A 21864-nucleotide genomic window follows, 5' to 3' on the forward strand; every position below is an offset into this window, starting at 1 on the left:
CTCCTCCAGGGAGCCTTCTCTGGCCATTCCAAGGTTAGAAATTCTCCCAGAAATTTTTGGCTATACTAACAAGAGACACTCACACGCCTGGAAACATTGTGTTAAGTGTAATGCTAGGGTCAATTTTCAGGCAGGACACACAAATAGGGCCAGTTGTCCTGGCTGTATATTACTGGTATCTGTTCAGTTTGCTTGAGGCCTCTCCCCTTTGTTAAACACAGACAGCAGCAGCCCTGTTAAAGCTATCTGTCAGCCTGGCATTCTCAGACACGGTGTAAGCAACTTAAGGAAAGAAACCACACCTCTTACTTCTCAGCTTCTGGCACCTCTCGCAGCCTGGGCCCCAAAGCAGTTGGTAAGTAAACAGTCACATGTAAACTGACTGCTTTGTGGCCAAGAAATTTCTCGCTCAAAACCTATTTCCCCACTGCAAGGTCTAAGTATTCATGGGAAACACCCTGTTTCTACTCATCCCTCTCCCTTTCCCCTTCTCTCTCTCTCTCTCTCTCTCTCTCTCTCTCTCTCTCTCTCTCACACACACACACACACACACACACACACACACACACTTAGTTTTGCGGAGCTAAACTCTTGGTTCTAACTTTACCTTATTTCCCCTGGCTTCTTCAAGTGCCTTTATAATGAAACAATATTTTCTATGAACTAGTGGATATGAGAGAGAGGAGGGCAGAGCAGGGCGCCTGTAGGCTCAGAGTGAATGAGCAAATGTGATGTGTACCCATCTGCATCGCAGATCCCATTTGGACACAAGGCAGAGACTTTGTGTCACCACCACCTCAGTTTCATCCTGCCACACATCAAGAAGGAAATCCAGCTGGGATGAAGCTAGATAAGAGTATACTGACAGGTAAGACGCAGGAGTTCTTTATGTTAACAAGAGGGAAATCAAGCCCAACGTGTGCTCGTGAACCTTCCTTCCATCACCAGGCTGTGGGTTTCTTGGCCCCACCATGTGGAGATTCTTCAGCCCACATTCTCTCTGCCTGGAGGGGCTGGCAGAGAGCACAAGAATCTGCCTCTGCTGAGCAGCCCCTCTGTGAAGGGGCAAAGCTGCATAAAATCCAATTTTCTGTTAATAAGGATAGGCTTAAAGTTCTCACGCACAGCCCAAGTGCTTATTAATCTGTTCCCATCAGATGGAGGGAGGCAGAGATATATAATGACACTGGCATCATCTTTGAGAGGCTATGGCCTAACAAAAATGAGGTGAAAAACCTAAACTCTCTAAACCCACCAGAATTTACACACATGAAACAAAGCCAATGTTGCTGAGGGACCAGTGTTCCTTTACAGTAAGCCCCCAACAAGACAGGCGGGTTCACCGTAATCCAACAAACACTAGTGGACTCTCAGGCAGGGAGAGGTGGAGACGAAAGATCCTCTCACATCTACAACAGATGAGGGTTAGATAACAACGGTTCAGGAAGGAGTCCTGGGAATGGAACTCACAGAAGAGAGAATGAAATGCCAACCGGAGGCGGGAGCAAGGGGAGAGGAGTCGGGGACGGTCCCCTCTGGGCTGTTCCTCCAGCAGAGGGGAGGTGCACACCAGCCCGCAGGAAGCGTCATGTGTAGGAAACATCAAGGCATCTGCAGGGAATGGCAGACAATCCTGTTACGTAGCAGCAAAGGGTGACCACGAGGATCCGAGGTGCCGTAACCAGGTAGGGTCAGTGGACAATTAGGCCTGAATGTCATCTACGGAGTCTGTACTTCACACATCAGAAATGGGGGGCCACGAATGGGTTCTGAGTAACATTAGGAGATAACCCATCCTGGACATTAATTCCAGAGATGCACAAATCTCGGGGGCTGAGGGGAGGTAAGGTAAAGGTGCAGGGTGGGCAAAGCAGGAAAATCACAAGGTTCCTGGAAGAGGCCACAGAAGACCCGAATCCCTTCAGTGACTGTCCACTGCCTTCTGAATAAAGTCCGGACTCCACACATGGCGCCCAGGGGCCTTCGTGGTCAGCCTGTATCTTACGCCTCCTCCCCACACCCAGCCTCCCAGCCAAGCTGAATGATTCTCGCTCTCTCATCCAGGTCCAAATGCACACTACGCCCTTCACCCACCTTCCCCACTGGCTCCCAGCACCCCCGCTGGAACTGCCATGAGTCCAGGTCATATGCACCTTCTGCTTCCGCACGCCCCACGGAGGGTCGCACCACGCACCTCGCCACCCATCGTCACCTTTCCCCCAAACCCAGAGCCCAGTCAGGAGACACACTGAGCCCGGAATGTCCTGGCCTCCCCCCACACAGCACATCCCCTGCAAACCTCTTACACAGTAGACTCGCAAGGAATATCTGTTGAGTGAATCAAAACAGAGCTTGTTGTGTTTTTAAGTATTGAAATACAGAGGAATTAAAAATTAAGCTGAACCTGAAAATCTGTACAGGCAAAAACTTCAGTAGCTAAAAACTGTCTGTACTTTAGAATAGTACCTCTTTTCTCCTCACCAAGACTTAACTGAACAAGCTTCCCTTCTCTGATCGTGTCTTTTCTTCCTAACGCTCTGACAGGCACCGAAAATCCCTCTTTGCCTCTTCTTCTGAAAGAACTCCTTACCTACAAGGATACCCCAATTTCAGAACCTGCCACAGGAAGGAGTGTCTTCAGGAAAGAAGGAGGAATCAATTACATGTAAAATCTTTCGTGTTACATTAGGCTTTTGAGTGCTCTCTCCGGCAACAGTCTGCTTCTGGATTTAAACGCTTCTCTGCAGAACATTACCTGCTTGCCAGAGAAGGGGAATCAGCAAATCTCAACTCTGAAACAAGGATGTTTTCCACGGAAGGTAAAAAATAGCAAGCACAACAACACGTACTGGGCATACGTTCTGCACCAGGCACACACATGCTGGGCCTTTTCTGTCCAGCATCTCTTTCCCCACAACCTCCCCTTCCCATGTAATAAAATTAAGGCTCAGAGGAGGTAAAGCATTTTCCAAAATGCTGTAAACTGCATTGTGAACTCAAGTCCGACCAACTCCAAACCTGCACTCTTTCCATTATGCTACCAGAACCAGAAATGATAAAAGGGGAAAAAGTCATGACAGTATAACCTGACATAGAGTTTCGCTTGTTATCAGTTTGATTCAGACCCTGTCCAGAAGCAAGTTTCCTATATCAGGCAAGGAACATGGGCATGAAAAAGTTTCCTTTATCTCTTGGGACCACCAGCAAGAAAACCAGCACGAAGACAAAGACAAGGGGACCATCAAACACCAAGACAGAGAACGGCCAGAACTGGAAAGGTACCAGGCGGGACCCATCCCTGGCCACCCGTGGGCTCCCAGCACACAACTGCTCCAAGAAGCACTGGAGCGTGCAGGGAAGGGCGCTTCTAGGCCCAGAGCGCAGATATTGCAAAGAATGCAAATGTCTCAGCATATGGGTCGTGAGCAGTCATCGACGGCTGCACCCACACAAGCTCTCCCACCACATCTGGTGTCTCAGCAAGTGCGATTGACTTTACACCAGGCCCAAAGGCATTCCTGATTGGGCTATAATCCTCAAAACTGTTAATCAGCAAAAACTGGAGGACCATGGTCCAGCCCAGACCCCCTTCACTATCCAAGGAGGCTCCATCTTGAGTCAGCATCTCCCCAGTGCCTCTTTCCCTTCTCTAGTCATGGCGATCCCCTCTGGAACAACATCTCCCTACTGAGGACCGTCCCAAATCCTACCATTCTGTGGAGCTCAGCAGTGCGGGAACTTCCTCCTCCCCAAAGCAGTTTCTGAACACCTGGGCCGCAGTGGTCTCCCCCTACCCTGACTATAAACACGGGCGCACTTAGCATTTACCTACATGTCTATCCAGATGCAGTTAGTTCTGATGCATTTAACTCCAGTGTCACAACCTGGCACAGTTAAATTCAACAAAACACTCACCTCTTCTATTCTAGGCACTGAAGAGGCAAGAATGATTAAATCCCAGCCCTGACCTTGTGGGACTCACAGTCTAGAGAAGGATGGATAATATAAGATACAACTGTCCAAATACATTCATCATTATAGGGCACAAGATACAATCCAAAGCATTCTATCACATCACCGCATCTATTTGCTTCATATCATTTAGCTCAATCTGTGGCTGTTACAATTGTCCATTTACCTACCGTCCATCTGTCCCCACCAAGAGACAACGGGACAGGAGCCTTGTCTGTCTGGTTCACTACTGTGTCCCCAACACTCAGTTCAGACATGGGCACAGAACCACACTCATTAAAAGTAGTACGTGTGGAAGGAGATAAAGAGAGAGGCAGTGAAGTGTCAGGAATGATGAGCACGAAAGCCCCAACTTAGAGGTCCAGGCAACGCTTCTGTGACAGGGAGACAACTGGGCTTGGATATGAAGAGGGAGTAAGGACCAGACCGGGAAAGGGAGAGACACAATCCAGAAGAGGAAACCGGATGACCAAAAGAAAGGGCAAATCAGAAATGACAAAGGCAGTGCAGGGAGAGCTCCAAACTATTGCGGCAGACCGGTTACTCTGGTAAATGCCTGGAGACATTTTTGACGGTCATGACTTGGGTCAGTGGTTGCTGGTACAGTCCAGGGAGGCTGCGAAACACCCTGCAATGTACAGAACAGCTCCCCCACAACAAAGAATTATGTGGTCTAAAATGTCAGTAGCACTGAGTTTAGCAACCCTAACATTTAAGGGATGGGTTGGTCAGAGAACATTAAAGCTTTTGTCTAAAGTTCACAATTCCTACACTCACCAAATAGCTTCTTTTGATTAGAATTTGGAGCAGGGTAGCATTTGCTTACCACCTCCTGTAACCTCAACAAAAGGAAATGTTCAGCAAGAAGTGTCCAGAATCTATCTGGCCTATTAGCTGAGATAAGACTTTCAGCAGATATCCGTGCACTCCCTAATGCTACATTTGGCCTCTGGGTCTGTTTTATGATCTTCACCAAGAACATAGTGTCAATTTCCCTCATCCGTTGACTATCCACCAGAACTCTGTCTTCCCTCTAAATTCTAAGACTCCAAACTACCCAACCCATTTGCAAGGGATGAGACATAGAAAGATGAGGACAACAAGAAGTGCTCAATAGCACCAGATAAATGGATGGGCGGTCAGATAAACAGAGGGATGGACAGATTTTTCAGAGTGGAAAAAGACGGAGTCCTTGGAGCTCCAAGGGCATGCATCTGTGCCTTGTGCACTTTTCCAGGAAGGCAGGGTTGTGCTGCAAGTTGACACCCACGCCTCCCCCAGCCCTGTTATGGGTGGTGGGGGCGGGGGAGTGGTCTGTCATGGAGAATCCTTAGCAAAGGTCATCTCCCCCAGACTCCGTGGCCTTGGCAGGGAGTCAAGCAGCTGGACTTGAAGGAGTGGCAACAGGAGCTGGGAAGTCAGCAAAGACAAAGCCCCTTTGTCTGGAAGTGGCACACACAGCAGGACTGAGCCTGCCTCTTGACAATGAAATCTGCGGTAGCTCCAGAACATGCTGGGGCCTGACTCTCAGTTCAGCTGCGCACACTGCCTCCCAATCACTTCTCTTCTCAAGAGCTGAAAGTCTCTTAGTCTACAATGGGTTTGTTTATTTTTGCCCCTGGCAAACAATTCGGTATTGTCTGAAACTCCTGAATTGTAACTCTAAGAGGGAAGGGACGAAAAATAAAAAAAGAGAGATCACCATTTTTTTGTTGTTGTAAAAGATCCAATAGGGGAATATTTCTGAAGAGTGGATCTTAAAGCTCACAAGGGCTACCTCCTGCTACATCTCAAATTCCACCATGGCAGAAGTTTCCCAGATTTCTTCATCTCTGAAGTGAGCATGACACCATCCACTTTACAGTCTTACTAATATCCTAAAAGGGCTTTTTTTTTTCTTTGAGAGACAGAGAGAGAAACAGAACATGAGTGAGCATGTGCAGAGGGAAATAGAGAATCTTAAGCTGGCTCCACGTGGAGCCCAACATGGGGTTCTATCTCACAACTGTCAGATCTTGACCTGAGCTAAAATCAAGAGCCCGACCCTTAGGGGACTGAGCCACTCAGGGGTCCCTAAAATGGCTTATTTAAATCAGAAACATTTACAAATGGATGCAGTGAATGAAAACTCAATTTACATCCAACTTTTCATGGGAACTTCTGGTGAGTAGAACAAAAAGCCAGGAATGGCGCCCCACGCGAGGCAGGACATTCTTCCCAGTCCCAGAAAAACATAGGCCTTCCATCTAGTAGAGTGGCTCCATACAAAGCCAGAACTGGAAAGAAGGGACAGATTACCCTAGAAAATCATAATGGAAATTGAATAAATTGCTACAATTCTAAGCAAGACCTGCAACTCTCACAGTAGAAAACTATCAGCACAGGCAGTGCCCAGTTTGGAAACGAATTGTCTTCCAAAAGTTCAATTTGTAAGTCGGGTGTTCAGAACTTGGAATGCATCCTTTTATATCCCAAGCCAGCCCACAAACACTGAGGGAACTTCAAATACATCTGGCACACCACCCACGGCAAAAAAATAAAAATAAAAAAGCAATGTCTTTATATCATTTAAAAAATCTATCAAAGCTCTCAGAAAGACAAAGACACAGCTCATCACTGGCCAAATACAAAAGTGATGCAAAATACTGAAACGAGGTTTGAAAATTGAGAAGCTTTATCATTTACCCACTAAGTACCTTCTTAAATCCTCCAAATAAAGTGCCGGCCTCCAGGTCAAACTGTCGGTCCAGTTCCTCTTCATGTTCTGACAAGAAAAAGTGTTTCATTAGTCACAGATCTAAATCAAACTGGGTTGGTTTAATAGGAGACGCATGAAGAGAAAGTGTGCTATCCTGGAAAAGCTGCCGGTGGTCTCAGCTACAGGCATGGAAACGGGTCACACACCTTGACCTTCCGTGCCAGCCTTCTATGACCTAAGTTCCTGGAACTACGTACGTAGTGGGGCTGACAGAAATGTCCCCTTCAACTTGTAATAAAGGTCACAAATGGAGAGTGATCAAGAGAGAAAGCTTCCAGCACCAGGAACCAAGGGAGGAATTAGCAAAAATGCCTCACTTGTATAGCTGGTGAAAAATTATCTTAAACAGATCACACCACAAAATGATGATCACAGCTCCATGATATGGACATAATGCTAACAAGATTATAAAATGGAATCATATAATGGTAGTAAGTATAAGCATACAGTTGGTTTAAAACAAAAAGTATAACAAAATATTCATTCAAATACTTCTTAACGGTGTACAATAACCAGGCCCACATTTAATATATATCAGGAATGAAGCAAAACAAGACTGGCATGGCCTTTGCCCTCCTGGGGCTCATGGTATCCCAGGGAAGAGAGACGAACCAATAATTATAAATTACAACAGTGCTGATGAATACCATGTAAGGAAGTGAGGAATGTTAAGGTGTCTGTATGACGTCCAGTAGGTAGCCCGATGGGTATGAATGGAGCTCACGAGTACCCTAAGTTGGAGATGAAGACTGAGGAGTCCTCAGCATAAGGGTGATGAAGCCACCAGAATGGCTGAGATTGCCCCCAAAAGGCACAGAGTGCATAGACCAGGGAAAACCAATGCTCATCAGACCAACACCCTACAAAAGCCACAGAAGAACCAAAAAGGAACTACCCAGAAAGATTACAGGAAAACCAAGTGAGTGTGCAGTCATTAAAAAACAATCACGAAATGATGCTGGTTTCACAGTAGGATCCAGAGGCAGATTCACACACACTAGAGGCAAACAGCAGCCCGAGCCTCCAACCACAGGCAATACTGCCTCTAGGAACAACAGAAAAAGGAGGGGTGGTAAGCACTGGCCCAGGGTGCCCCAGGGCACAACTCGAGGACACATTCACACTGTATCCCGAGTGGTCCAAGAAGTGCTGGGGAGATGTGGGATTGCAGCAGGGCTCTGGTCCTTTCTGTTACTGCTGTACACACATCACGTTGTGTGTGTGTGTGTGTGTGTGTGTGTGTGTGTGAACTGTGCACAGACTCACGTCCCAGGGAAGAGCCCACAAACAAACAGAACATTATGCAATCCAACAAAGAAATAAAAGTAACAGGAACCTCCTAAAATTCATTAACATAAAAAGGGTGGAAAACCTCTAGGCCTCTGGCCTCTTCTGTTCTTGCTTCACTAACATACAAAGAGCAACCTCCAGAAACATCAGAATTGTGCAGAATTGAAACAAAGCAGAAACCTGCTTTTTTTTTTCTTCTTTTTTAAGAGTACAACGCAGAAGCAGTGAAATTTTACAGGCTAAAGCATCAGACTTCTTGAAACTGGAACAGAGCTCCCTCTAGTGGGAAAAAGGAATCCTACACAGATAGAAGAATTCCTACAGACCAACTGAAATACTATAGGAGACACCGTCATACAAAATATAAAAAGATGAAATTAATTTTAGCATATTTTATTTATCTCAACATGGAGTCAGTATTAAACAATTACGGATGAGTCATTTTACATTCCTTGTTCTTACTAATTCTTCAAAGTCCAATATACATGTTATCCTTACAGCACATCTCAATTGGAAACGGTCACATTTTGAGTGCTTGTATGGCTAATGGCTACAGTATTGGACAGCACAGCTCTCCACCAAAAATCCTCTCTCAGGTTTAGAGAATTTCTACAATTCACCCTCATCTGATTTCTACACACACACACAGACACACAAATACATTCGCAACCCCTTTGGAAATCACTGCCTCCAAACCGTCTTAAGTTAGTTGACAATGTGCTGCTATGTAACTTGGTTGAGAGAAGAGAATGGCCGCTAAAAACGTGTAGCAGGAAATCCTTCCTGAAGAGCTTCAGCCCTCAGAACCTCTCCAACGAGACCCTCCAGGTAGGGATCCCATATTCCTATACTAGAGGCAAGAGATTTCATCATACCTCACACACACTCAAGCAAAAGGACCCTGCAAATGGAGAGAAGCCTTCCCTGCCTGAGCATTTCTCTCCACACCACACAGGCCTGACTGTCGGGCAGAGCCAACTCTTTCTTCGAGGTGCCCTGGTTCTATTTCCCAAAATTCCGCGCTCCACAAAACTGCCTGAGAGCATAGAAATGAAGCAATTTCTGCTGATGAGCCCTCATTACTAAATCAGCTGTGGATTCTCCCCACTCCAACCACCACCCAACAAAAGGATACATCAAAGCCCCATTCTACCTACTGAGTGAGAGGATTTGCATTTTAATCGATGCCAATGAGCTGTGGTGGTAAACCATTTACTTAAAAGCACTAACTAACCTACCCTTTTCACCCTCAACATTATGATAGGAAACCATTTCTGGGGTAGGGTGGGGGTAATTAGAGGGCAATAATCAGGAAGAGGGGGAAACACACACACACACACACACACACACACACACACACACACACACCCTCGTCTGACACCAGCCACTGCCAGGGACCAGCACACCCAATCATGGCTTAACATGTCCTGCTGTTTCTATGCATTTGAAAAATTCCAATCAGTTCCTACTGATTCTTTATTTCTCTAGGAAGCCGCTGGGTACAGCAGACTGTGGCAGTAAGTAAATGAGTGGAGAAAGGGAGCAGAAAAGATGGGCTTCTCAAGATAAGAGAATTTAATGGTAAGCACCTCTCAAACATTCACATGAAATATAGAGAAGGATGACAAAGTGCTGGTTTTTCCAGGACAACTCCTGAGAAATGGGAGGCCCTCTCCTCCCTTCTCCCAATTCTCACTAAGGGAATGAAAATTTGATTTGGAAATAGCCCAAGCAAAAGCAAATCAAATATGTAAATAGGATGCAAAGCAATATATAACACAAACAGCCTTCAAATCTAATAGGGCTGCTCATCTGCTACTCACCTGAAAGAAGCCAGGCCACCAGGGGCGTGATTTGCATGGAAATCCTTAGGGCTCCGAGAAAGGAGGAAGCAGCCCGGGACTGAGATGGAACACTCCAGCAAAGAGGAAGCCATAAGCTCCTGCATTTCTCTTGTGTTGACACAACAGGGAGCCCCGGCTGGACGAGTGAGGAGCTGTGGAGTCCAACACTGAGGGTTGCCTTCAAATGCCCTCCAGCCCAGGCCCTGTCTCAAGTCACCGTAAGAAGTTTACTGCAGGTGTTCAGAAAGTAGCCTCTCTAGAAGCCGACACTCCCCTCCTTTGAGGGCCAGGGTCCACAATGGAGGAGAAGGCCAGACAAGCCTGAGAGGATAGGCCAGGAAGCTTAGATTCTGAGTAGGAAAGCCGGAACTCAAATGTTTCCTATGACCTTGGCCACAGGTGACAGGGGAAAGAGGGTCAACTCTAACATGAAGCATTGCCAAACAGATCACTAGGAGCCTGAGCTGTGACACCACACTACTGATGCTAGCCACGAAGACAGGCTGTCCACTTCTTGGCTCCCACAGGGGCTATGCATTTGGGTCCTTTCACAAAAGACGTGTTGACTAAAGGGTCCCCAGTGGCCCCTTCCACAGTTATAAGGGCAAGGCCACCTGTTGGAAAACAGGACCAGTGGTAGCCCCCCCATTTCCCCTCCCAGAACTGGGCCCTCCAGAGTTGCCGGTTCGTCTTGCAACCAAATTCCTCTAGTCACAAAAGGAGGGAGGATAACTTTTCTCCTGATGACAAAGCCTATCCCTCATGAGAAGTTAGTGTGCTGTACGAACGTGACAAAGAATCTCTAAACGTGCTGCTATATCCTTTCCTCATAAACAAAGACTAGGGGTAAGTGATAAGCACAGGTGAGTTTAGGAATAAACAACAGGTAGAAGGTGAAAATGCTCAACTACAGTTGTATCCCACTTTAAGAACAACTAGTATATAAACAAAGAAATTGGACATGGCAACTCAAATCATTTGTTGCATGTTTGCTTAAGTATCAGGGCTTCCTGGTGCCACAGAGTTTATTTAGAGAAACATTAACCTCAGCTCACTGAAGATTTTTAAAAACAAAAATAAAATGTCTGTGAAATGGAAATGCCAATTTATGGAAAACACCATTCTGTTTAATATCCAACTAATCCTAATATCCAACTTTTCAGGCAGAGAGCACAGCATAACAGCTAAGCCTGGGCTCTGTAAAGCCAAAAGGATCTAGGGTAGCCTACTGTTCATTACAGAATAATCGTCACAGGAAAAAAGTGGTAGAATTTATAAATAAACCCAAGAGATTGTGTTTTGAGAAAGCAAACAAATACGCTGAATAGACAAAACCTTTGTAAATTCCCTAAAGCAGGAAAAAAAAAAAATGAGACATGTAGGTTTCAAAACATTGTATGACATGGGGCACCTGGGTGGCTCAGTTGGTTAAGTGTCCAACTTTGGCTCAGGTCATGATCTCATGGTTCGGGAGTTCAAGCCCCACATCGGGCTCTGTGCTGACAGCTCGGAGCCTGGACCCTGCTTCTGATTCCTTCTCTCTCTCTCTCTGCCCCTCCCCTGCTTGCACTCTCTCTCTCTCTCAAAAATAAACATTATTATTTTTTTTTTAACGTTTATTTATTTTTGAGACAGAGAGAGATAGAGCATGAACGGGGGAGGGTCAGAGAGAGAGGGAGACACAGAATCCGAAACAGGCTCCAGGCTCTGAGCGGTCAGCACAGAGCCCAATGCGGGGCTCGAACCCACGAACTGTGAGATCGTGACCTGAGCTGAAGTCGGATACTTAGCCGACTGAGCCACCCAGGCGCCCCTCAAAAATAAACATTAAAAAAAAATTTAAGGGGCGTCTGGGTGGCTCACTCGGTTAAGCATCCACCTTCGGCTCAGGTCATGATCTCACAGTTTGTGGTTTCCAGCCCCACATCGGGCTCTGTGCTGACAGCTTGGAGCCTGGAGCCTGCTTCGGATTCTGTGTCTCCCCCTCTCTCTGCCCCTCCCCTGCTCATGCTCTGTCTCCCTCTGCCTCTCAATAATAAGTAAATGTTAAAAAAAAATTTTCTTTTTAATAAAAATTTTTTTTTAAACTTAAAAACAAAAACATTATATGACCTACAACTGGATGTTAATACATTTGAAAATTTCAATGAAATGGAAAAATATAGGGCGCCTTGCTGGCTCAGTAGGCCAAGAACATGACTCTTGATCTCAGGCATGTGAGTTTGAGCCCCATGTTGGGTATAGAGATTACTTAAAAATAAAATCAGAGAGAAAAGAAGAGTATAAATTACTCGAACTGACTTCAGAAAACCTAAATATAACCTGAAATAACTGAAAGGTACTGAAGTTTTCAGTGAATCTATCTATTTCCAGAGACCCCATGCCCAGACAAACTTACAAGTGAAGAATATCAAACTTTGATGCTGACATTTCACACACTATTTAAACAGTTCCATAACATGACAGAAAATGAAAAGTTTCTCCATTCCTATTATAAAGTTAACAGAATGCTAATACTGAAATCTGATTAAGTGGAAAATAAAACTACAGGCCAACGAATCTCACTTAGAAATTAACAAAAAGAAAAAAACGTGGAAACAAGGCATGTATTTGAAAATACCACGGTCAAAGTAGGTTTGATGTAGGAATCCATATAAACTAGACTGCAAAATTTATTACTTTAAAATATCATGTCAACAGCTTGAAAAGGGAAAACTATGCAATCATCTGTATAGTTGCTTTAAAAATGAATTCAACATTTATTGCTAATTTTAATAATTTAGTAAAGGGGGCTAACTAGATTCATTAGCATGATTTAAAAAAAAAAGCAAAACTTACTCAATTTTTCAGTAATGGTAAAAACTATAGAGGGATTTCCATTAAAGTTAGAATTAAAAACTGGGTCACCTGGGTGGCTCAGTCAGTTAAGCGTCTGACTTCAGCCCAGGTCATGATCTCACAGTTCACGAGTTCGAGCCCCGCATCAGGCTCTGTGCTGACAGCTTGGAGCCTGGAGCCTGCTTCGGATTCTGTGTCTCCCTCTCGTTCTCTCTCTCTGCCCCTCCACAGCTCATGCTCATACTTTGTCTCTGTCAAAAATAAATAAACTTAGGGGCACCTGGGTGGCTCAGTCAGTTAATCGGCCAACTATGGCTCAGGTCATGATTTCGCGGTCCGTGAGTTCGAGCCCCGTGTCGGGCTCTGTGCTGACAGCTCAGAGCCTGGAGTCTATTTCAGATTCTGTGTCTCCCTCTCTCTGACCCTCCCCCGTTCATGCTCTGTCTCTGTCTCAAAAATAAATAAACGTTAAAAATAAATAAATAAACTTAATTTTTTTTTAAGTTAGAATTAAAAATAGCATTCTTTCTCAACTACTACATTGTTCTAAAAGGCCCAGCTAAACAATAACAGAAGAAACAAAACCATTAGTATCAGCTGTGGATGATATTGTCTAAACACAAAAATCAGGAAAAATCAAAGATAAGTTAATGGAACATTAAGAGAATTCAATAAACTGTTGGAATATAACATACACAAATCAAAATAAATACCTTTAGACCAGAAATAATTAGCTACAAGTTACAGGAAATACAATAGGAAAATTTCCCAATCATAAAAGGAAAAAAAAGAAAGAAAGACTGAATAGAAATTTTTGCAGGGCCTATTATGAAGAAGGCCAGGAAACTTTATTGAGGGAAACAATAGACCTTGAATGCACAAAGAAAAAATACCATATCCCTGGGTGAAAAAGTACAGTATTATAAGAATGTTAATTATTTACAAATTAATTTCTAGGCTTACTGTAATTCTAATGAAAATCCTGTTGAGATTTTTTTTTTAGAACAGTTTCAAATATGTATACAAGAAGAATAAACCAGTAAGAATAGCTAAGTGTGGAAATGAAGAAGGATGAATAGTAACTTTATCAGATACTCAAATATTTTATAAAGCATTTTTAATTAAAACCATGCAGTTAATGATGTGTGAACTGATTGAGAAATCAATGAAACAGAGAAGACATGCCCACCCTTCAAACAATCTGGGGTATATGTAAGAATTTAGCAATGATTGGGCCGCCTGGGTGGCTCAGTCGGTTAAGTGCCTGATTCCTGATTTAGGCCCAGGTCATGATCTCACGGTTTGTGAGGTCAAGACCCACACTGGGCTCTGTGCTGACAGCATGGAGCCTGCTTGGGATTCCGTGTCTCCCTCTCTCTGCCCCTCCCTAGCTCGCTCACAGCCAGCGCGTGCTTGCTCTCTCAAAAATAAACATTTAAAGAAAAAAATATTAAACAATGATCAAGACTGCATCATAATTCAATATAGAAAGAGTTAATTGTGTTTGGTTATCTATTTGGGAAAATTTTAATTTTTTCACTTCATATGATATACCAGATACATAGGAGATGGGTTAAAGAAGAAAGCTCAAGTTGCTGAAATACAAGAAGAGAGATGTTCTCCAAAAGAAATATTACTGGCACAACCTTCTTGGAGAAGGGGAAATCTGTCTAAAACCTTAAAAATATTCATGCAGTTTGACTCAATGACTCCTCTGGAAATCCTTCTTCCAGAAATGCTTCTGAGAAAAGCTATCAGGTACAATACAACAATACAAAGAGATTCCTTATAAAATAACCATTCAACTCATACAGTTAGAACATAATGGAAGAGAGCAAACCCAAAGAAACAATAAGGAAGGAAATAAAAGCAGAAATCAATGAACTGGGGCGCCTGGGAGGCTCAGTCAGTTAAGCATCCAACTTCAGCTCAGGTCATGATCTCACAGTTCGTGGGTTCGAGCTCCACATCGGGCTCTGTGCTGACAGTTCAGAGCCTGGAGCCTGCTTTGGATTCTGTGTCTCCCTCTCTCTCGGCCCCTCCCCTGCTCCCTCGCTCTCTCTCAAAAATAAACATTTAAAAAAATTAAAAACTAAAAAAGAAATCAATGAACCAAGGGAAAAAAAAAAAGGAAACAACTGAGAAAATCTAACAAAACCACAAACTGAAAAGATTCATAAGCTCTCTGGCACAGTTGATCAAAGCAAAAAACTAGAAGGAAGGGAGGGAAGGAGGGATGAAAAGACAAACAAGGGAGGAAGTTAGGGAGACAGTGAAGGAGAAGATGTAAAACAAAATACACAATAAGAGAGAAAAGCAAACCACAGAAACAAAATATTTTTAAATACGAGTATTACGAACAATACACTAACCAAACTGAAAACCCACATAAACGTATAGATCCTCAGAAAGCTACAAAATGTTAAAATAGGTACAAGAAGAAATAAATTTGAACATAAACCAATAAATAAATTGAGACAGGAGTCTAAGACTTCCCTTCCCAGATGTTTTCCCAGGTGACCTCACAGCATTCAGGTTTTCACAGATAATTCAACTGTTCTCATGTCAAGAATTACACCAGACTGACATGAAAACAACAATATACGGCCCTCTTTTAGGTGTAAGCATTAACAGAGCTACCACATGGCATAATCTCCTCTTTCTTCAGGTTAAGTGTATGCAGAGAGACATAAAAGTGTTCTACATCTACTGAACCACAAGGGCATAAACTTAACGCAGTAGGTCTGGATTAGCCACAACGCTGTCAAGCGCCAGGGGAGAGGTCACCAAGCATAGCAGATCACCACCACCCCACCCCACGTATTTCCAGATGACTTGGAGATGCTCTACGCCTGGGAGAGTCGGGAGGAAGAAGGGGTGCTCTGTTCAGTCCCTGCTGTGAATTTACCAAAAGATTCCATTTGACTAAGGCCATTAAAATCAGTCTGCTGTCCCTAATGGCCTGGCAACCGTGCTTCCACAGACAAGAGCACAGTGAACAGGATGCCTGCTCCATGCCCAGAGAAAGCAGCCGTGCAGATGCCCACTGGTGGCATTTCACTTAACGGGTAAGTTTTGAGCCTGTAATATGTTTTAGGCACTGTATTTGCTCCAGACACAAATGTCCCAAAAAAGTTTACAGAAGACAGTTTTCCCAGTGACCTACTTCTACCGTGTGGGTAAACAGCACTTTTCCCCAAATTAGACAGTAAGACAAACAGTAAGTCAAACAGCATGACCACCTCTGGGTCAGCTGAGGTGTAGAAAAGCTTTGTGCTATCCACAGAAGGATTCCCTCCACCCCGATCCCAGCAGCTCCCATGACACAGAAAGGGAAAATTTTATTCCAGTGGGATACAATTTTAAAATTTAATAGAATAGATAGAAGAGCTTCCTCTTTTAAAGCAAGGTGCTTTAGGAATTAAATTATCAATAAATAGGAGAGGCAGAATAGGATAAAATATTGGGGCTAGAGTTGGACACATTGGAGTTTAAATGCAGTTCCACTGGAACTTACTAGACATGTTACCTTGGATAAATTATATTTTTCAGCCTCTGCATCCTCATCTAGGTAAAGAAGTACAACAAACATTGTGGTAAAGAGACTCCAAAGATGACCGCCATACATTCCATGCACAGGCGTGCTGCTCCAGCCATATGGAGGTATAGTCTTTCCTCCCCCTGAATCTGGACTGGTGCTGTGGTTTGCTTTGACCAATAAATGAGGTAGAGGTGAGCTGTACAACTTCCCAGGCTGAGCTTCAAGAGATCTGTGGCTTCTGCTTTTGTGCACTTGCAGTATTCCCTCTTGAACCCAGCTGCACTGTTAGGAGAAATGTAAGCCATGTGGAGAGCCATGCAGACAGAACCTCTGCATGCTAGCTGACAGCCCCCCACTGAGGTCTTGGCCAGCCATGTGAGTGAGCCACCAGATGCCTGCAGCCCCAGCTAACACAGAGCAGACCTGCCCTGCTGAGTCCAGGAGAGGTTTGCTAAAAACAAAGTCTCACAGACCACAAAAATGAATTAGTGTAATCCATAACATCAATAAGACAAAAAAGAAAAACCACATGATCGTATCAATATATGCACAAAAAGCATTTGACAAAATCCAACACTCATTTATGATTAAAAACTCTCAGCAAACTAGAGATAGAAGGGAACTTCCTCAACTGGATAAAGAACATCTACAAAAAACATACAGTAAACATCATACTTAACGGTCAGAAAGCTTTCTCACTAAGATCAGAAAAAAGGTAAAAGTGTCCTCTCTCACCATTCCTTTTTAATATCATAATGGGAGTCCTAGCTAGTGCACTAAGAAAATGAAATAAGGTATACAACATGGAAAGGAAGAAATAAAACTGTCTTTGTATGCAGATAATATAAATATCTATGTAGAAAATCCAAAGAATCTACAAAAAAAAACTCCTGGAACTAATAAGCAATTATAGCAAGGTTGCAGGATACAAAATAAATACGCAAAAGTCAGTTGCTTTCCTACGTATGAGAAACAAACAAGTGAAATTTAAAACTGAGAACAATACCATTTACACTAGCACACCAAAAAAGTGAAATATCTAGGTATAAATCTAATAAAATACATACAAGTTATATGTTAGGAGAACTAGAAAACTCTGATGAAAGAAATAAAAAAACGAAAAAGACAAATTGAGAGATATTCCATGTTCATGGATATTGTTAAGAGGTCAGTCTTACTCAACTTCATCTATAGAGTCCATGCAATCCAAACCAAAATCCCAGGAAGCTCTCTTGTGGATAATGACAACATGATTCTAAAGTTTGTATGGAGAGGCAAAAGATCCAGAATAGCCAACACAATATTGAAGGACAAGAACAAAGTGAGAGGACTAATATCACCCAAATTCAAGACTTATTATTTTTTTTAAAGAATACTTAGTCTAATTTTTTCTCAATATTTATTTATTTATGAGAGAGAGAGAGAGAGACAGAGCACAAGTGGGGGAGGCGCAGAGAGAGAGGGAGACACAGACTTTGAAGCAGGCTCCAGGCTCTGAGCTGTCAGCACAGAGCCCGACACAGGGCTCGAACTCACAGACTGTGAGATCATGACCTGAGCCAAAGTCAGACTGAGCCAGCAGGTGCCCCCCAAATTCAAGACTTATTATAAAGCCTTATGACTCAAGAGACCGTGGTGTTGATGAAAGAACAGACAAATAGGTGAATGGAACAGAATAGAAAGCCCAGAAAAAGACCCACATAGATACAGTCAACTGACCTTTGACAAGGAGCAAAGGTAATACAACAGAGAAGAGATATTCTTTCAACAAATGCTGGAACTAAATGTCCACATGCAAAACAACTGAATCTAGATGCAGACTTTACACTCTTCACAAAAAATAATAGCAAATGGATATTATAGATCTGAATATAAACACTACTGAATCCTTAGAAGATAAGGTAGGAGAAAATCTAGATAACCTTGGCTATGGGAATTACTTTTTAGATACCAAAGACACAATGCATGAAAGAAACAATTGGTAAACTGGACTTAACCAAAATGTAAAGTAACTGCTCTGTAAAAGACACCATCAAGAGAGTAAGATGACAAGCCACAGACCGGAAGAAAATATTTGCAAAAGACATGTTATCCAAAATACACAAAGAGCTATTAAAACTCAAAAAGAAACAACCCAATTAAAAAATGGGCAAAGACCTGAACACCTCACCAAATAAGACTATATATATATATATATATATATATATATATATATATATATGTTTGTATGTGTATATGTATATACATATATACAGTCTTGTGGCAATAAGCATATGAAAAGATTCTCCACATTACATCAGGGAAATGCAAATTAAAACAATGAGATACCACTTACACACTTACTAGAATGGCCAAAATCTGGAATACGGACATCAATTTATGGGAAAGACTGCCTCATAAGGTGAAGCCTCATGATGAAGATGGCAGAGGGACATGGTAGAAGGAGCCAGCTCTCTGACGCTATCTAGACACAATACGAGGCTTGTAACGATGATGTTGGAGGCTGTGTTTCCGCTGCCAAACGTGTCTTCAAAGTAATAAATATACCATACCATAGGGCTGTTCTAAAGATTAAATGAGACAAGATACAATACGTGAAGTATCTAATACAGTGCCTGACATAGAGTAGGTTAGCTCCTCCTACATGGGCCCTGGGAGCTCAAAGGCTCCAGTAGGGGAATGCAAATACTTGGCCAGACTTGAGAAAACCATAGTCCTCATCTACTTTAGATGATCCGTCTCTGCCACCAAGTTCCTGACTCTGAGTGGGACATATGTAGCATGGGAGAAAAGTCAATCCTGGTGATGTACATCCAAATCAGCCCGAGTAATATAGAAGGAGGTAGGTGTTCAGGGCAGAGCACTCTCAACTTTGCAATTTTAAGTGGACTTTTCAGCATACTCTCCTGTCTTCAAGATAAAGTCCAAACTCCTCAGATCAATATGCAATGTCCTTCACAGGCTCTCCCTGCTTTTTGATCTAGGCTCAACTCTAGCCACTGTCCCCTCACTCTCTACACTCCAGTCCTCCCAAGGGGTTTGTAGTTGCCAGACCATGCTATGCTTCCTCATACCCCAAAGGCTTGTCCATTTGCTTGCAAACCCATCTCTGTCCACAGATCCTCTGATGCCTTCTCTACCTTCCTGGCTCCTGTTCTGCCTTATGACAAAGCCCAGTAATTATCATCAACTAGGAAACCGTCCCTGACCACGCAAGAGGCCATCTTGGTCCCTCCACATTTCTGTCTCCCATTCTTCCACAGTATGGGAAGTTTTAGTGGCACATGGCCACCAAGCTAAAGACAATGTTTCCCAGTTTCTCAGCTGTGGCCATAAAACCTGGTGCTGGTCAACTAGGGGTAAGCAGAAGTGACAAGGGTAACTTGCCCAACAGGAGGGTTTCCATACCCCTTCCTATGGGCTGAAATGCAGATTTAGTGATGATTCTTCTTCAACAAGCATATGAAAATCACTAAACACAGCAGAACGAAAGGATGAAAGGAGTCTGGGCCTCCAATACCTTGAGCTGCCTCCACATATCTCAGAAGCAATGAGGGTGGAAGAGAAACATAAGAGGTTACTGCAGATCACCTCCACAGCCTTCAGTAGCCATTGAATCAAACCTTCCTATTACAGAAGACCAGCCACCGGATCCCCTCAAAGTTCCAGGATGAGGGTGAAAAACTGCATTGATTCAGGTCATGGACTCAAAGTGTCCCAGACAAGGGAAAGTAAAGCAGGGTCCAAGTTATCCCAAGCCCATTAGACAATTTTTCTGACTCTTCTACCTCTGAGTACTTCCTTCCTCCTTCCTTTCTTGAGAGAAGTTCAGGAAAGCTGGGGTCTTACCTCTTGAGACTTTGTAAACTTCATAGAAAGAATATAAGTGGAAGCCTAGTGAAGCAAATAGGTAAAAAGACAGTTCCCATCGGGGCAGCATTGCTCCTCGTGACAAAGGGTCTTGGCAGACACACTGAGAGTTTCTAGGAAGAGAAACAGAAATAAAAACATTAAGCCACAGACATGACACTAAGGAACAGAATCTTATCAGTTCACTTGCTCTCCTAAGGATCCATCACTATTTAAGATGATACAGATAGAACCCCAGTCACACTTCCTTCTGCCAGTGACTGTCTGCATCTTGCATCCAACATGCACACATACACGCACACGCCCTGCCTGCCCCGGGTTGGGCAGGTCTTCCCTATGAGCTCCCACAGCACCCCATCTGCCTCTGCACCCCAGACAGTTGTGTGTTCAATGCCTGACATGCCTGTCTCCCCCTATGGGGTAAGCGCTTGGAGAGCAGGGACCATGATTCGCCGAGTCCCCAGTAACCAACATGGGCTGTGGAATGTAGCAACAGGGGAATAGTCCTCCATGAATAATAAATGGCTTCAAATCCTGAATAGAAGAAAAGTACAGATCTCTAAAACTCTTCTAAGCCAACAGCTTTAACCTCCTCATTCTCCCCTTCAGATGTCATCTGAAGTTGTTTATATGAATGGATGAATGAAAATTACTGTCTTCCATCTTGTATAAACTTAAGGGAGGTGAATAATGTGACTCCCATCAGCTATGGCAGACACTGCTAGCAGCCCACCCCACAATATTTAGTCTCCCTTCCTATACAGTAATGGAACTTTTAATTGAACGCATGGATGCTAAGCTCAACTATATAGTGTAGCCATGTGTGGGCATTTGAATAGTCCTGGGTGGCTCAGTTGGTTAAGCATCCAACTTTAGCTCAGGTCATGATTTCATGGTCCGTGAGTTCGAGCCCCACATCGGGCTCTGTGCTGACAGCTCAGAGCCTGGAGCCTGTTTCGGATTCTGTGTCTCCCTCTCTCTCTGTCCTTTCCCTGCTCATACTTGGTCTCTCTCTCTTCTGCTCAAAAATTCGTGTATAGTCCTGTGTAGAAGGCAATGATCATCCCCTTCCTGCTGGGAAAAGCTGGAACAGCCACATGGGGACAAGAGGTGAAAGCCATGTGGAAAAATAAGATCGAGAAGCCTCAGTCCCTGACTCCGTGTACCACCTCACCCCCAAAACTTCCCTGGACCATTCATACCTATACTATTAAATGAAAGAGAAATGCACTTCCAGGTTGTTTAAGCCTCTGCTATTCTTGATCTCTCTCTTGTGGCAGCCATGTCTATATTCTAAGTATTATTACAGCAGGTGATAGGAAGTCCTAAAATTCTTCAAATGAAATCATCAGCTCCCAAGCAACAAAAAGCCAGTTAAATGGCTCACATTGTTTTCCTGAAGCCTCTCAAATATGTCTCACTATGGATGCCAAACTAAAACAGGAGCAAAATTTTAAGCCCCAAGAAAATACTTCCTCATATGGGACAGTAATGCCAAAATCAAAATTCATACATTATCCCATTTTATTTTCACAATACCCTAGTGAAGAAGGTGGAGCAAGAGAGACAGGCAATTCACAGATGACAAATGTGAAACAGGATAAGGCCCCACAGTCAGAAATAACTGAGCCAGGTCGTCAGACCACTGGGCCCCCCATGCCTCCCCTCAGCCACGGCTAGCCCCATTAATGCCCGTTCACAAAGTTACTTGTCCCTACAGCCTGGCTCAAAATCCGCCATGCCCAAACTCC

The 21864-nt window shown here is 43.6% G+C and overlaps 1 protein-coding gene across 6 annotated transcripts in view; it reads right to left on the minus strand.

Moving 5' to 3' along the window:
• The window catches only part of HHAT (hedgehog acyltransferase), a 306739-nt gene that overhangs the window by 270575 nt on the left and 14300 nt on the right, over positions 1 to 21864 (minus strand). For all 6 annotated transcript variants that reach the window (XR_007148118.1, XM_047840389.1, XM_047840391.1 and 3 more), the window contains exons 2-3: positions 20093 to 20226; positions 6669 to 6736 (exon numbers count right to left, since the gene is read on the minus strand). Coding sequence is in view for 5 of the 6 variants with exons in the window: in XM_047840389.1 (XP_047696345.1) it covers positions 6669 to 6736; positions 20093 to 20183 (159 nt within the window). In the remaining variant the exon portion in view is untranslated. The remainder of the gene's footprint in view (positions 1 to 6668; positions 6737 to 20092; positions 20227 to 21864) is intronic.

This window comes from Prionailurus viverrinus, chromosome F1 (assembly GCF_022837055.1).
Source record: "Prionailurus viverrinus isolate Anna chromosome F1, UM_Priviv_1.0, whole genome shotgun sequence".
NCBI classification, from domain to species: Eukaryota; Metazoa; Chordata; class Mammalia; order Carnivora; family Felidae; genus Prionailurus; species Prionailurus viverrinus.